Source organism: Grammomys surdaster, unplaced genomic scaffold, assembly GCF_004785775.1.
Source record: "Grammomys surdaster isolate TR1022 unplaced genomic scaffold, NIH_TR_1.0 1164, whole genome shotgun sequence".
NCBI lineage: Eukaryota > Metazoa > Chordata > Mammalia > Rodentia > Muridae > Grammomys > Grammomys surdaster.
Genome location: NW_021605583.1, coordinates 7287405 through 7304506, shown reverse-complemented (window position 1 = coordinate 7304506; position 17102 = coordinate 7287405). Strand labels below are relative to the sequence as shown.

Below are 17102 nucleotides of genomic sequence, written 5' to 3'. Positions count from 1 at the left end.
ATCCATCCATCCATCCATCCATCCATCCATCCATCCACACATCCATCCATCCATCCATCCATCCATCCATCCACACATCCATCCATCCAGTGCCTACCAATCTACCCATCTATCACTCATCCATTCATTACCCATCTCGTCCTCCACTCAACACCAACAAACTCACTCATCTACCTACTACCCACCCACCATTTATCCATCCATTCACTACCAATCCTTCCATCTATTTAATTTTCTATCCAGTCTACTCTCTACTACTCTAAGGATGGCACACAAATGTCACCTTGTACCAAGTTCAATTGCTATGTACCAGCGTCGCTCTAGGCTTGATAAGAAAAAGTTCTGTGATTAATTAGTAATGCCTGCTTTGGGAAGGGAGGAGTGGCATGAGAACACTCCGTACTTGTTATCTTTGATCTAGTCTGTTTGTGTATTCATGCATCCATCTTTCTGTCTGCTGGAATGTTTTGATACTCCTGGGCAGGCAGGACTCTATCAGGTGGCATGGTGAATAGAGAAGCATAAGACGTGGTTCCTGCCCCCAAGCAGCTGCAATCCAACTGGGAAGATAAGACGTGTACAATTAGAGAACAATATGGAAAAGTGTGTAATTAAATGATAAAGCATGTGGCTCAGGAGATAAGTGCCTATGGAAATTCAGAGAAGGGCTGGCGGGCTGGAGCAATCTAAGGACAACCTAGAAGAGGAGGTGCAGTTTGGAAAGGGTCTTGCAGGCTGCTTAGGACTTGAGGAGGAGGGATGATGCTCCAGAGAGGGAGAAGGGATGTGTGAGAACCACAGAAGGATTGAGACGCAACTGAGTAAGCCTGTCAAGATGGAAATACATGCACAGTTCTGGTAGTTTCACATACCCTTTATCCTTTTACCTAAATTCTACAGAGTCTGTGTTACTTTTACAACTTTCCTAGTACGTATGTTACATACACACGGGTGGTGGGAGTCATGGAGTCTCTCATCTGAATGCTAACTCGGCCAAGGCTGATTTTAGCTGACTCATTTGTCCAGTGAGGATAAAGTAAGGCTAGCTATTGAACTGATCCTAGAATTCAGCCCTTCTGGCTCTCAGCACAGCCCCCCCGCTAAACCGAGAGTTCCCTTGCAGGCCAAGCTCCCCATAATTCAACAAAGACCGGCAAAGTCAACGACTCCTTTTCTTTCTTTGGTAGGAATTTGGTGCATTGATGAGCAATTACTCTCTCCCTCCTCCTCTGCCCACCTACCACGTCCTGCTGGAGGGGGAGGGGCTGGGACAGTCTCTTGGCAACTGCAAGGATGACTTGCTCAACGTGTGCATGCGCCATGTCGAGAAGATGTGTAAGGCCGATTTGAGCCGTAACTTCATCGAGAGGAACCACATGGAAAATGGTAGGTCCTTCCTTGTCTTCAAGTCTGAGGTTGAGTGTGTTTCTCAGTCAATTCCTGCTGCCGGATTAGACAAGAACCTGGCTAGCTGACTCCTCATGGTCTCCGTTCACTCATCCATTGGACACGTTCAGGGATTCTAGCACCCCCATTGAACTGGCAGCTATTACAAGGGGTCTCTAGAGCAGAGAGCCTCTGGGAACTGCTGTATAGGTGCCTCCTTTGTGGGCCATTCACAAAGTCAAGGGCTGGTTTCATTCAAGCCTCCATCTGACTGTTAGTTCGAGTCTAGCAGCTGCCTATGGCTTGAATGGGCTGACTTTGAATGGATGGGGCACAGGCTTCATAAGGAACCTAGAATTACATCTGGACTTGGAGGGAGGCCTGTCACCATGGCTGTGATGAGTAGTGGTAAGCCCACAGGCTAAAATTGGCCTGGTGATGGGTTGGAGGTGATGGGACTTGGCATGTCTGTCTGACTCACCCTTGCTGAAATCAGCCCTTCTCTGCGTCATGCTTTCCTCTGTAGACATCACCTGAATTATCTCACAGAAAGCCTCCTAACCTGAGGAACTGCCCTGTTAAGCCTTATTCCATCCAATCCCAAACCCTTTGGGGCCTGAAGCCTGGGAACTTTCCCTAAGGCCAAGCCCTAATGGCTCAGGCCCAATGCAAGATCTTCAAAAGCAGCTTGATTGGGCCTCGTAGCCGTGAGCACCAATGGGAATGATACTGTCTGGTCTCCAGGTGCAGCACAACAGTCTTCCCAGAGGAGAAGGGCTAGGAGTGTGCAGGGGACCACACATGCATCATACCACACAGTGTCCTTGTGAAATATGAGGGGGTGTGTGTGCATTCAATCACACCTAAGGACAGATAAGCCATTTTAGCAAGACAATCATTTGGCTTAGAATGACACTCAGATCCGGATAGCCTTTTCCTAATGACAATAGCCATGATCCTAATGGGGAAGGTGACAGCCGGCGGCGTGATTGAGGGCTCCCTTGGCATGTGGGCATTACGCTGAGTTCTTTCCCTCCTTGGCCTTTCTCCTTCCCCTGGTAGGGCGTTGCATCTTACAGATGTCCAGGTTGTTATTTGGAGAAGCAGCCTTTCAAAGGGCCCCCAGCCGATGGGGAGGACATACTGTTGGGCTTCTCACTGTTGAAATGGATGCTATGGCTTCTCATCTTAAATAGTGCCCCCACCACTGTTGACAGCAGCAGCAGCAGCAGTGGTTTAAGGAAGGACCATTATCGTCTTTGTGGTACAAACCTTGCAGGAAGACTCCGGCTTGGGCAGATGTGAGAGGACAGTCTTAGCTAGGACAGGGTGGCCCGTGACTCTTGCAGGAACCACCCAGCCTCCTAGTGGGTCATCGTCCCATTTCTAGGTCATGAAGATCCCTGCCCCAGTCTCTGTGCAGGTGTGGCCCTGCGTCCTCTGTAAGGTGTGTAGTAACAAGGTAGCCAGGAGCAAGACTGAGTGTGCTGACTCAGCTGCCCTGCACCTGTGCCACAGGCCCAGGGGGGAAGCCTCCTTTGCTGATGTCCTGTTCTCGTCACCGTTGACTGTTGGCTGGATGGTATCTGTTATAGGAGATAGAGGATGGGTAGCCTGTGAGTCAGACCTTGGAGTGACCATCTGTTGCTTCCTGACGATGGATTGCCTGTTAGACCAGGGATGCATTTCACTATTCCAGGCCCAGGGCTCAGAGATACCAGGCCACTTTCAGAGATCCTTGGTTTAGTGTGACCACAGCTGGACAAGTATCTTTAGCCTACTGGGTACCAGGATCCTGCTAGATGCTGGTAAGGTGATGGAGATGGAGATGAAAGAGAGGTCTGAGCCATTTACTCCTTACCTGAGAGAACGTGGGAGGGCTGGAGGAAACAGGAGTCAGGAAGTAGTAGGAGACAGGAGAGGCATGGAGGACAGCAGGGTAAGGGAAGAGTTGAACACCTAGAGACAGGGTTGTTGGGGTTTGAGAGTCTGCAGCCATGTGCAGCTTAACCTATACAGCTGACTGGATCCCTGGACCACAGAGGTCAAGAAAGAACCTCCCGATGCCACCAGCAGTGGCCGGGACTGAAGTGGAGTCAGGGCTCAGATCCCTTGATTGTCCTATCGCCAGGAGCAAACCACTACCCTCACCCGCAAGCCTTGATTTCCTTTTCCGTCACATGGAGGTGTTCACATCTGCCCATGAATTGATCAAATAAGAAATATCTATTGTGCACACAATAGCCTTCGACAGGAGACATGTGACTGGAAAGTAGCTCACTAGAGGAGCACAGTGAGTGTGGACACAGTGGTGTCATGTTCTCTGTGAGGGTTTGACTCTCCTTGGGGGTCAGTTTCTCTTCCCCGTCTCTTCCACTGCTGACCTGCCCTCTCTTCCAGGTGGGGACCATCGTTACATGAACAGCTACACAAGCAGCTACGGGAACGACTGGAGCACACCCGACACCATGAAGAGATACTCCATGTACCTCACACCCAAGGGTGAGGGAGCGTGCTACCAACGGTAGCGGTCCAAAGCCCCTCTCAGACGGGTTCTTCCTGGGCAGAGTGACCAAAACTCAGTGTGTCTGGTACACATGACCATGGTGACACATGTCCTGGTTTGGTGACAGGTTATCCAGCACTCTGCTCGTTAGAGGCATCAGTCTCCCAAAGCAGCCCATCACTCCTGTAGCCTCTGTCCTTCAGAGTGTCTTCCAGACTCTCCTCTGGCAGGCCAGAGCTGTGTGGAACGCCCAAGTTGTAAGCAGTGAGCGCTGGCCAGGGCTGCTACCTCCAGGGCCAGTCTGCTCCTTTGCATTTTCCCCTTGAGTCACCTGCCTCCTTAGCCTGCCCTCCAGGGGGACAGCCTGGTGGGCTCTAGACCAGGGTCTGCCTGTCCTTGGCTCAGAATAGTCTGGAACATTCTTAGAGACCAGCAACAAAGCACAACGGTGCTTGTTACTATAAGGGTGGCTGTTCCAGGCCCAGGGCAGAGCGGGTGTGTAGGGGTATGCAGGTGCATGTGGGAACCAGGGAGCCTAGAGCGAAGTGAGGATGCTGGAGAATGGAGGGTGGAAAGAGAGGGGGAAGATCTGGGAAGGCATTTAGCTGGAAAGAGGAGCCAGAGGCTCTGAGCAGTTACGGACAGATAAATCCACAGGGCTAGGGATCGGGAGAAGTGAGCTCATCAGACAGGAAGTTCTGCACCCCACCTTCCATAACAACACCCAGACTTTCTGGAAGGTTCTAAGCAGCAGAGAGGTGCCAGGATTTCCCCTCTGACATTCCTGGGGTTAACCAGGCTCTGACAGCAGTCCTGTCCCCTCTCTGCCCGGAGGTCTGCTCTTACTTAGCCAGTTCCATGAAAGGACAAACAGCACTGGCCAGACCCCCAGCATCTCTCTCCCTAAATCCCCTGTCTGCCTTGCATCAGCCTAGTCACTCTGCTTTTAGCCCTGCTTGGTTAAGGACTAACCAGATGAAGCTGTCTGAGCCCCACTGATGGGGTGGTCCCAACTCCACTGGCTTTGCTTGATTCTCCCTCATAAGGGAGCCCCAGGGACAGAGTGGCCCTACTGCTGTCTACCAGATGTAGGGAGTACAACCTCCTATAACCGCTCTCTGAGAGTGCCAGGCCCGAATCAGCCTGAGGCTGGTCCATGTCCCTTCTGGGCTGTGTCCTTCTGTGTGAAGAGAGGCAGTGAGACTCCAGGGCTAGGAGCTTTTCTGATGTTGACTCTGGCCCTGTGAGTCGGTTGTGACATCCATAGGTGGAAGAAACAGGTTCCTCTGGTGTTCCTGCCCTGCGGGGACAGGATGGGCAGGACACCTGCAACTCCCAGGCTCAGGGTAGAGGAGAGGCACTGGACGAGCTGCCAAGAGGATCAGAGAAACGGGGCTACCAAAGGCTTCCAGGCTGAGTTAGAGTGACTATGACTCCCTCCCTTGGAGAAATTAGTTCCCAGGCTCAGGAAGGAGAGGTTCTCAGCCCAGTGCGGAGGGCAGGGCTGTGATGGAAAAGGATGGACAAGCAGTACAGGGCTGGTGAGTCAGCAGTGGGTGTGTGTATGGTGTCTAGGTGAGAGGGTTAGAGACAACAGGAAGGCCCTGACCCTGGGCCGTGCGGGAGCACCATGTGGAGATCAGGGAGAAGCCGCAGGCTGTGTGGATACAAGATCCAAGCCGATCCATCAGCCTTTGTAGGAGGCTAGGTCGTTGGATGAGATCACAAAGCATCCGCTCTCCCCACTCCCTGACTTTTTAAATACCTCTTCTTCCTCCTCCTACCCCAGATCCCAGCCTCTGCAGTCCAGTTCACACAGGCACTGGCTCAGGAACGTTGGCTTGTCAGCCTCTGTACTCTCAAAGCTTCTAAGTAGAGTGACTGAGGCTCTTAGTACACCCAGAATTCTAGTGCTCTGGGCACAGTGGCCAATAGTGTCCCCTCAGCTTTCCAAAGGGTTCCCATCTGGGTGATGCGTTTTGTAACTACCCCAGGCTAGACCCAGGGACTGTTTCTAATAGAAGAGTCCAGTGGGCTCCCGGGAAGATGTTTAGGATACTAAGATCCCCTCAGGAAGTCGGAGGCCACAGGCTCAGTTGTGTCAGGATCACGTTTCTGCAATGAGGTCTCTGCCCCACAGGTGGGGGCCGGACATCCTACCAGCCATCCTCGCCCAGCCGCCTCTCCAAGGAGACCAACCAGAAGAATTTCAACAATCTGTATGGCACAAAAGGTAGGCGGGGACTCAGCTTACAGCAGGCAGAGGCAGTGTAGGTGTGCAGGTGGGAACGTGGGATGGTGGTGCCTGGCTGAGCCATGGATTGAGTGTCTTGACTAACCAGTATAAGACAAATGGAGGAAGTGGGGACAGGATGGGTCTCCTGAGCTGAGAGAGAAGGAGAGAGAGAGAGAGAGAGAGAGAGAGAGAGAGAGAGAGAGAGAGAGAGAGAGAGAGAGAGAGAGAGAGAACGAACTGCAGTGGCTTATGCAGAACTGCATGATGTCATCGGTTAGGCCTGGGAGGAGCTACCGAGATTCAGCATCTTTAAAAATCCCCAGGCCGCTTGTTCTTCGTATCCCTGAAGGATGAGTTGGGGGAAACGGTGAAGTGTCTACCCTGAGGTTAGCTGTGGCGGTCTCTCCCAGCAAGTATCAGGACTGAAGGGCCACAGACCTGAGCTGACTTTTGCACTTGCCATGCAGTGGCGAAAATGATTTATCTGAGATGCCACTGGAAAGGAAGGCATGACCTGACACGGGTGTGTCTGGAAATCTCAGAGGCAGCTTCACAACAGCTACTTATACAGAACTGGGTGTGGGGGAGGAGGTGCCTTTCCCAGGGGAGCTGTCAAATACAGGAGCTCCTGCTCCGTGTGCTAAGGAGAACACTGCTCCAGCCAGGATCGAGTGCTCATGAAGCCTCTGTTTTGGGGGTCCTGATTTCCTGCTGGAGCTCTTGGATACTTTCTGCCATGTACACAGAGCACTGAGCCAGTTCAGCCAGGCATCCCCAACCCAGAGACAGCTCTAGGAAGACCCCTTAGTTAAGAACAGACCCCTGGAAACTGGAAGGTCACTGCACTGCCATCTGGTGGAGAGGGCGACGCCCAGCCTCTTTACTGGTCTTCAAGATTCTCAGCTGTAGAGGCTGAGAAAAGTTGGTAAAGTATTTGCCACACAAGCACAAGGACCCGAGTTTGATGTCTACCACTTACATGCAAAAGCTGGGCGTGGCTCTGTGCACCTGTAATCTCATTGCTAGGGCAAATGAGGAATCCAGAGGTCATCCTGACCAGCCAGCCTGGCCAAATAAACAAGCTCCAGTTTCACAAGACTCTGTCCCAAAAACGATGTGGAAAAGTGACTCAAGACTCCCAAGGTCCTTACACCTCAGTGTGTACTATGTGCTTGCACACCCGCCCACCCTCTACCTCTCCCCTGTTCCACCTACAAAAGCTGTGGCCACACCCAGCAAGACAGTTCACTTTAACCACTTCGTAGCCGGTACATGAGTCTGGGGAGGTGTGTCCTTGTGTCCTGACACTTGCTCAGAGAGGTCCCCAAGTCCAACTTCAGGCTGGCTACTTGCCCCATTTCGCTCAACTCATCCTTCAGGGACAAGAGGAACACACAGGCTGGTGGCTACTACTGAAGAGGGGGCCTGACTTAGGAGGTACCCAAGGCTCTCTGCTGCTGAAGAAGAAAGAACTTGAGGAGCGTGCCCTATTAGTGGGGACTCCAATGTCATCTTGGTGCCTTGCTGTTTCTCCCTATGTCCTCTTCCTCAACACCACAGAAACCTCCTTGCCCATGGCTCTCCGTTAGCCTGTTCACTCACACAAAGAGGATATCAGGCATTCTGTCAACTGTCTCTTTCCCCAAGTGATAGTATGCGTTGGTATTTATTTGTTCACTTATTAGCACATGGGTCCATCAAACATGCAGTGAGTGTGTTCTAGAAATAAGACTCTGGTAGGTATCAGTTTGATGCAGGGCCAAGCAAACATATCCCCAGCACCACAGGAGATGAACAATTAAACAGCCAACTACAGCCCTGGGCCCAGGCGGGTCACGGTGACCAGAGGGAGCAGGTAGAGGCACACAGGGACCTTGGGGGAGGTGACAGGGATACCTGCTATGTGAATTTGCTGAGGATGGGGAGAAAGGGCATGTCCCAAGCAAAGACTCACTCTGGCAAGAGTGAATCTAATGTTAGAGGAAGTGATGTCACAGCTTGGCTGGGATGCCAGGAAGTGGGTGAGAATGGGGAGCACCTGTGGGCTGTGGTAAGGGCTTGCCACTTAGTCTGAGAACAGGAGCTAGCAAGAGAGCTTAGTGCAAAAAGGCACTTGCTGTGTAAGCCTGGTGACCTGCGTTCGATCCTTGGGACCCCATGAAAAGGTGGATGGGGAGAATATTCACAAGGTACCCTCTTGATCTCTCCATGTGCACTGTAGCACAGGCCACTCTGCATCCCCTGAGACACACCAAAGAATACAAATCATGGTCTTAGTCTCAGGACGCTGGCCTGCAGGAGTATACCTATCCTTTATATACCTTCCATAGCAGGGAAGACTGGAGACAGGTGATGTAGGCGTAGAGGCATCCTGACCTTGGAGGTTGTCAAGGGACCAAGAGTCAAAGGTTCAATTAATCATGTCCTGGTCCTTCTCCATGCCAGCCTACCTGGGTTTGACATGCTTTCTCTGTCCTGCCAGGCAACTATACCTCCAGGGTCTGGGAGTACTCGTCCACTATTCAGAACTCTGAGGACATGCCCACTGTGCAAGGCAACTCCTCCTTCTCCCTGAAAGGTGAGCTCACTTCCTGCCCCTTGCTCTGTTTACAGGCTGCCCTGCTTGAGTCTTTGTTCCCTCTCTGGCTCGTTCCTCCTCACGCTCTGGGTGCCAACCTAGACGGAAATTGGGACTTGGGTGCATCCTAAGGCAAGGGAGGAGGCTGAACTATGGCAGTGTTTCTTAGGTGTGACACACACATACTAGGTCCCAAAGGTGGGCTGGGACGCAGGAAGAGTACCCACTCTCTGCATCCCTACCCCCTGGCCCAGACACTTCTTCTGGGATACTTTCTCCAGCCTCTCTGCTGTGGAGTTGATCTAACTCTGTCTACCCAGTAACTCCCAGCAGCTGACTAGACTCTAGGTCATGTAGCAGCCCCTTTGGGGAGGTAAGATCAGGCCCCTCAGGTCTAATCTTCTTTTTCTATACTTGGTCCTCACCTACCTACTGCATCCCTGGGGGTCTTGAACAGGTTGAATGGGCTATGTCTCCCGCCTCCTGCGGTTAGGGTCATCTTGAGGATATCGGCTTGAAGCAGAGTCCAGTGTATAGTAGACCAGGGCCCTCCTGTCTCTCCCTCTAGGCCTTAGAGACAGCTCTGATGAGGAAAGATTCCACTTCTCACTATACCCAAATACTTATTCTGGAAGGATCAGAGGCTTGTCCCTTGGGATGGAGAGGGAAAGGAGTTGTCTGGAACACTTCCCTATAGCAAACAGTGACCATTGAAGTGGCGTTATCACCTCATGGTCCAGTTCAAGCTAGGGCACAAGAGACCCTGGAAAAGTCCAGTATCTGGGCCAAGCTTGGGACACTGTGGGACTCCTTGGCATGCTAGCTCCCAGCAGGTGCTTGCCTGCTTCTTGCTCAAGCCTCACCTGAAGGTCACATGGCGCAGAGGGCAGCAGCTCTTATCCCTGGCTCAGACATTTCCCATCAGACTGTGTCCAGCCTCCTGCTGAGGCCCTCCCTTACTGTTGAGTTCACATCACCTTCAAGCTGACTAGGAATAGCCTCGCCAGGTTGCCCCGTGTGCCAGGATAGCTCACAGTTCTGAGAACCTCTTCCCTACACCCTCTGCTAGGATCACGGGCAGGCAGGGCCAGCTCCAGCTCCCAGGTCTGTGTAAGGCTGTAGAACAGGGCGAGCACAGTGCCCCAGTGAGGCATTAGAGCCTCAGCCTTCTGGAAGCCTACACTCATGCCGCTAACACATCTCTCTCTCCCAGCAGGCAGTGGGAAAGCCCCCTATCAGTTCACAACCTTGGGACAGGCCACTGCAGAGTTTTCCAAGCCACTGGACCGCAGTGGGCTGTTTAAAAACAATCCCGGTACCTGCCTGTTTCCCATTCCTTCCCTTCCTCTGCCATAGTAAAGGCAGGCGGGCCATGCTGTGGGCGATCTCTGCCACTTCGAGGGGGTCCTGGTCCCTATTCCTCAGAGCTCCTCAGCGAAAAAGAGAGATAGATGCATGTTCCCTGCCCCCACCATCCTGGCTCCCTCTCTTTGGACTTCTGTTTGCTACTGAGGCTGGTCTCCTGGGCCACCCCTGTCCCCACCCTTAGCTCTTACGGCTGGTATGGGTTTTTCTTTCTGGATAGAGAAAGGTGAGGGCTCAATTTCCAGTTTTCATCGTCACCCAGGACCCATAGACTCCTCTCTTTCTCTGGCTGCTTCCACCCTAGGTGAAGGGACAGCCCCAGGGGTTCTCGCTCAGTGCAGTGGGAAGTTCTGCAGGTGGTAGGGCCCACCCCATGCAGCCACAGCCTCGGTGGACAGTGGCTGCCAGATGCTGACTCTGATAGCCTCTGTAGCTTCTTGTTCTTCAAGTCATGGGCGATCTGCCCTGCTGCTGACCAGGCTTTCCACTGTGCCGCTCAGCCAAGCCCTTTATGGAGGTCTCTGAGCTGAGAAGGAAGGCAGGGATGCAGGCAGTCTCACTGGGCTAGCACCTTCTCACCAAGTACTGGGAACCACCTGCTGGGACCTTGGGCTTGCTGTCCTCGCCTTGAGTGACAGTCACGCTGACAAATGGCTGCCCTTCTGTGGGTTCCTGGTCTGCTACTGGTGAGATGTGAGGCCACCAGAGCCAGGCAGAAGGAACAGGAGAATGGATTTGGAGTCTGGCAAGCCTTGGTTTCCAGTCTTGATAGCTCCTTGCTGGCATACGACTCAGGCAAACTACTGAGCTAAAAGAAAGGACCAAGCAGGGGGCAGACACTCACATGATGCTTGGCACAAGTGGGGCTCAATAAATGAGAGACGTCATCTAGACCCTCCCAGCACAGCAGAGCCAGGAGTCCCTCTTTCTGGGCAGCGTTGGCAGGGCCTGCTGACTGAATGGCTGTCCTGGACTCTGGCAAAGGGACAGCTATGGGTGGTAAGCCCTCTGGGCCAGTGGGTGGTGATCCTAGCAGCGTAGCGAAGACCTAGACTGAGAGACAACATTCTGCTGTCTGGCCTCCTCCATCTGGCTGGCTCCTCCTCCTTCTGTCTGCCTTGCTGCCTCCTTCCTTTGCCTCCTAGGATTTTGAGTTAGCAACCGCATCACCTCAGCTGCTGCACACCTCTGTAGGTGGCTGAACTTGGTCTTGGGCTAGATGATGCTTGGGGGTCACTTTGGGGTAGGCATTTATGGGGCTCCCCGATTGCCAGTCAGGGCTCTTCCTAACTGGAGCATTTTGTCTTCTCAGGGTATCCCTCCCTCCTCCGGAGCCAGGTTCCCAAGGCCCAGCCTCAGACTTGGAAATCTGGCAAGCAGACTCTACTGGTGAGTATGGTGTACCAGAAGAGTTGCCAAGCACAGGCAGGGGCAGGGACCTGGCCACTGTGCAGGCTTTCAGGGTCTGTGCCAAAGAGAGGGACTTTTCTGGGTCACGCTGCGAGCATGGGAGGCAGCAATGACCCATATACCTGGATGTAACAAAGTCAGAGAAACGGACTTCTAGGCAGGGGACCTGAGTAAGTGCACACCGCCTTTGACCTCAGCTTAGAACCTGTAATGCGGGCATCCCATGTTTGTATCTGCAAGTGATCAGTGGGTATCTATGGTGGCTTGGTCTCCAGGAGGTACGTGATGGTGAAATACTCAGTCCACTGGGCTGACATCCTAGAGATGGGTTTCACTTGTAAGGCTACTTTCCATCTCTGACAGCATATAGGCCATTAAGGGTGACGGCGTGTGTATGGGGGGGGGGCTGGAAACTAGAGAGGTATATTCAGGATTTACTCTCTAATAACCCTAAGCTGGGGCTGTGAGAAAGCAGCACTGGAGGGGAGTGTGGCCAAGGGGTCCAGACCACCTGCTGGCACCTCAGAACCACATAACCTCTTCAAGACTCTTCATTCTTATAATGCAATGCTGAGATGAAGTGTCTCCCCCCCCCCCATTCCCTGTAGACCAGAGGAGTCTGTCTTATCTTTGTCTAGGAATAGCAGTGATCACAGACTGTCACCCTGGGGGCTTCATCTCCCAAAGTTTTGCTAGGTCCCGAGAGGGCCATGCGGTGTACCATGCAGGTAGCACCAGGGTTTTGTTGAGATGGGGTTGGGGGGAAAGGTGGTCGGAGCCCTCGCTTCTGCTGCTTTTGCATTTCGAGGTCAGAGCGTGGGATTTGCTCTGTTCTACAAAGAGAAGCTGGGGCTGGTTTAATTGGAAAAAGTCTTTAATTTGTGGGTGAGAGGGGCTGATTGCGTGTAATGCAGAGCTGGGCCCAAGGGCGTTGGAGCAGCAGGACTGTGGGAAACAGATAATGGGAGAGTCATTTCTCTCCCTACTGTGCACCTTCCTGATTCCCAGACCTGAGTCCTCACAGGGAAGGCTCTCCAGCCTCCGAGGCTCCAGCAGGACAAGGCTGTGCTGTCCTACTGTGGTACCTAGTGTTGGGAGGATGGAAGCCAGTGTAGTGTGAGGCCTGAGAGTCAGGCAGCCTGGCACCTAGGCCCCAGCCAATGCCAGCTTCCTGTGTGATCTTGTGTGAGTCAATCTTCCATGCCTCAGTTTTCCCATTCCATAGCTTGGGTGATCTCATACCCCACTCACCCCCTACCCCTGCCTCTCAGACGGTAACATTGTTCACTGGCCTGCAATGCACATGTTATTGACACAGCCTTTCTGAAAGAAAAGTTCTTACCCACTCACCTTACCCTGTGGATTGCTTTGGGGCTGTGGAACAGACCTGAGGGATAGAGACACCTGGCTGCAGGCTCTGCTAGAGCAGCCCTGTGACTTTGTCTGTACCCTGTTTTCCTTCTTAGGCCTTAGTTTTGTTTTCTGTGAATCAGTGATTTAGCCAAAGTCTGGGCTGAGGATCTTCCTGCCCTGGCCTTGCCTAGGCCTGATTCCTACTATTCAAGAGCGTCAGACCAGGGGCTTCTGGGAGGCCCGGAGCAGCTCTGTGCCTGACCCACTTAGGGTTAAGACTGATTCCTGAGACCCTCCCCCCACCCCCCGGAGGCCAGCAGTGGTCAAACTGACCAGGGAAAGCTCCATTTTGTTCTTCTATTCCACCCGGGGGACTGAGTTCTCAGTGAGGGTTAGGAAGAAGGCAGGAAGGTGCTGAGTTCCCTGAAATTGTCATATGACACGATCCACAGAGGAGGTCAGGAAGGCTCTGGCCAAGGAGGCTGGAGCGCCATGATTGTGGATGGTGGGGTGGGAGCACAGTGCAGGGAGGAGCTGGAACAGTAGTACCATTCTGGTACCATTCTGTCAGGGAGAATCAGCAGGGAGAGCCTAAGCCGACATGTGAAGTGTTTGAGACACAAGAATAATACCAGGAAGTGGAGTGGAGCAGGGGGTGGTGGGGTTTGGAGTCCACACCTCTGGGTCTCTCATCCTGTTCCCCCTGTTCACTAGCTGGTGACTTGGGCAAGTTGCCCAGCCTCTCTGTGTCCCGGTTTGCTTCCTTACAAAGTGGCTGTGATCATAGTCGCCTATTTAATTGGATGGTTGTAAAACCTAATTGGGTCTGTCGATGGCAAGCCCTTGGCAGGGTGCTGTGTAGTTTTGTAGAACACAAAATGCGACAGCACACGGTGGCCGAGGTGACACTGGGAGAATATTGGTGGCGGGGAGGGATAATGTCCAAGCTCATCTGCTAAGTGACAGGGACAGACTCTACTTAGAATTTGGACTGGGAAGTTATGATCTCACCAGCCACCTCCTGGTAGCAAGATAGGTAGATCTCGCAGGCTGCTTCAGAGTCTAGGCTGGGTGGGCTGGCTAGGGGGTTCTCCGACCACCTGGCTACCCTAACCATTCTTATTTCCCCCACAGTCTCACTACCGGCCATTCTATGTCAACAAAGGCAGCGGCGTCGGGTCCAACGAGGCTCCCTGAGTTCATCACGGAGCTCCACAACCCCATCCTCCTGTTGCCCCTGCTTCCCAAGCTGTTGCGCTTTCGCCTGGGCAGGAGCCCAGCCCCACTCCGCCCTCTCAGCCCCTGACAGCCCCACCAGGGCATCCTAGCTTCCTCTGCTCCTTTTCTGCCTGGTGGTAAACAGTCACTGTGACTTCTAGGTGTGAGGCCAAGTTACCTACCACAGTGGCATGAGATAGCTGGGCTCCTTTCTCATAAACCAGGCCTGCACAGTGTCGGTCTGTCCACCTGCCCAGGCTCTGCCATGTCCAGGCTTGGGGACCATTTCTCTTTCACTAGGTGCCTAGTTAAGGCAGCCTCTTTGTTCCCACTCCTTGGTACATTGTATTGGTAGTGTGAGCCTGTTAGGAGGAGACTGGTCCTGTGTGTTCTCTCGCATCCTCTGTACTACAGTATGGCTGGTCTTGGCCATGCCTTAGAGGATGTTCTCAGCATCTTGGCTTTTTCCTGGTCCAGCGGAGAGGCTCTGCCATGTCCTCTTTGAGGCTGTAAAGCCAGCGAATAGGCTATCCCATTTGGCAAGAGGATTGCAGCCTGGACATTTCTCTGCCAGTTTTTGGAAGAGCGGTTTCCCTGGTGCTCCACAATCAGCTCATGAAAGTTTGCCTGTGGACTTTCACTAATATGGGAATTTGGTGCTCTCCATGGTAACGGCCAGCAGGAGGGCTGGTAAGAGTGGTGTCAGTTAAGAGCCACCACCCATATCAGGAGAGCCAGCCTCCATCCACGTCACATGTCACTGGGCTTTGAGAGGGCCAAATCAGGAACAGCACTGGGTGTTGGGAGCTTGTCTCTCACTCTGGGCTGATGGGGCCTCACGGGTCAGCTTGCAGGGGTGGGGAGGGGTACTTTTGGCTTGGGCTTCCCCCTCCCTGAATAAACCATTTGTCTCTTTAATTCTCTAGTCATGAGTGGATTGTCCCTCAGGGTCACAGGGGACCAATGTTACGCCCTCCCCCGTTACTTCTTTCATTTTGGTTTTATGTTTTGAGACTGGGTTTCTTTGTACACAGAGTCCTGGCTGTTCTGGAACTCACTCTGTAGACCAGGCTGGCCTTAAACTCACAGAGATCCACCTGCCTCTGCCTCCTGAGTGCTGGGATTGAAGGCGTGCGCCACACTCACTGACATTCTCTTCTTGTGTCTTGAAGACATGCTGCCTTTGGGGTCTAGCCTGGGTCTCTGAGGAAAGAAGTCTGGAACTTTCTGAGGCACCCTTTTCATTAGCACTGAACACAAAAGACAAAGGTCTAGAGAGCTCTTGAGAGCCCCAGAGCCGTGGTTCTCAGCCTTTAATGCTGTGACCCTTTAGTGCAGTCCCTCGTGTTGTGGTGACCCCAATCACAAAATTACTTTCATTACTACTTCATAACTGCAATTTTGCTACTGTTATGAATCATAATAATATTTATGTTTTCCTTCCAATGGCCTTAGGTGACCCCTATGAAAGGGTCATTTGACCCTCAAGGAGTCATGACTCCCAGGTTGAGAAATGCTGCCCTAGGGTCTTCCATAGGTACTTTGAGCTTGTGACTTGAGTCCAATGGTGGAGGTGTACCAGAGGCATGGCCCAGGGACATTCTCCATGTAAGGGCCCTGGGTGATGAAGGCCACTACAGAGGCTGCCTCTCAAGGGTCAACACCATTCCGGGCTCGGGGTATAGAGGAAGGGCTTGACACCATCCAAATCCCTAGGACCCCAGAGAAGCCTATGGGACAGTCAGAGAGGACTTCCTGGAAGAGGTGATCAAAGCAGACAGAAGCATGGTGTAATAGAGTACAGACTTGACAAGCTCTCCTCTGGTGGGACCAGGGTATCGTACATCTTTGTTCTCATGGTCCTTACTCTCCCTCCTACCCCAGGCTGTCAAAATGCTGATGGGGAGAGGGGCATCCCCCACACCACACACTGCACACTGTGAAAGTGTGTCTCTGGAGCAGCACCACGCCTCCCCCTTCCCTGCCTTTGAGTTCAGGGGAGTTTTCAGATCTCAACAGCCAGGCCTTCCAAGAGAGGCCCCTGGGAACCAGAAGAAACGAGAAAAAGAAAGGATAAAGGGGAGGGAGGGTACTCAAAAGGCTCAAAAAAGACGGGGTGGGGGGGTCACAGGCTCCTGTGGAGAGTCCTCAGCACTGCTATGGGACCTGCCATCAAGTTCTGATACCTTTGGTAAAGACATCCATGAGAACGAAGACAGAGTTTCCTATACTTGGCTGACGCTCCCTAGGCTCCAATCTTGCTGCTGTTTTCCCTAAGAAATGGTCCTCGAGGAGTGTCCAGCAGTCGGGTACTTAATGCTCTGAAGTCCGTTGGCCTTTTCTAGGACCAATGGTTTTGGAGCGCAGATGCCCAGATTCTGAGAAAAATGCTGGTCCTAGAGACTCCCAGTCTTAGGGGCTCCTGTTCCCACTTCCCACTGCAGAGCAGGGAATGGGATAGAAGCCAGGCTTTTCCGGGGTGGGGGTGGGGGTGGGGGTAGGGGTGGGGAAGGGTGGCTGGACCCCTGCCTATCCTCAGTGGGACTGCGACCTACAGCACAGAGGTAAGACAAGGGAGAGAGTTACTGCGCCCTCTGCTGGGACCCACGTGGCAACGTCTCTGAGTGCACCCCATCAATTCCACTACTGCCACCATTTCCACAGCTGTGATTATAAAGCAACCATAGAACCTCCTCTCCCAGCTCCCAGGTCACCTCTTTCTGAGAGATTGGTTGTCATTCCCAGGACACAGGAAGTGTCTCTCTCAGAAGGAAAGAGAGAACAGGAGCAGAGCTCTGGTCATTTCCAGTTCATCTAGGACCTACAGCAAAGGTCTGGGTTGTAGGAGGTTCTGGGTGACACGGGTGCCTGTTAGCAGACAGAAAAGATGTGGGATATTCTGGGGTACAGTAGGAAGCTCTAGCTGGGCAGTTGGGAGACCTAACTTCTCACCCTGGTCCTGTCATCCTCTCTGTGGAACTGGGCGAGCCATTTACCCTCTCTGGGTCCAACCTTTCCCAGTGTCCCAACTGGATCATTACTGGGGTCCT

General features: G+C 52.8%; 1 protein-coding gene across 1 annotated transcript in view; it reads left to right on the top strand.

Moving 5' to 3' along the window:
- The window catches only part of Trim29 (tripartite motif containing 29), a 26350-nt gene extending 11374 nt beyond the window's left edge, over positions 1 to 14976 (top strand). Inside the window, exons 4-9 of the mRNA XM_028783838.1 lie at positions 1188 to 1386; positions 3787 to 3888; positions 6033 to 6125; positions 8611 to 8706; positions 11384 to 11460; positions 13969 to 14976. Of these exons, the coding sequence (XP_028639671.1) occupies positions 1188 to 1386; positions 3787 to 3888; positions 6033 to 6125; positions 8611 to 8706; positions 11384 to 11460; positions 13969 to 14031 (630 nt within the window). The 3' untranslated portion in view covers positions 14032 to 14976. The remainder of the gene's footprint in view (positions 1 to 1187; positions 1387 to 3786; positions 3889 to 6032; positions 6126 to 8610; positions 8707 to 11383; positions 11461 to 13968) is intronic.
- The last annotated feature ends 2126 nt before the right edge of the window (positions 14977 to 17102 follow it).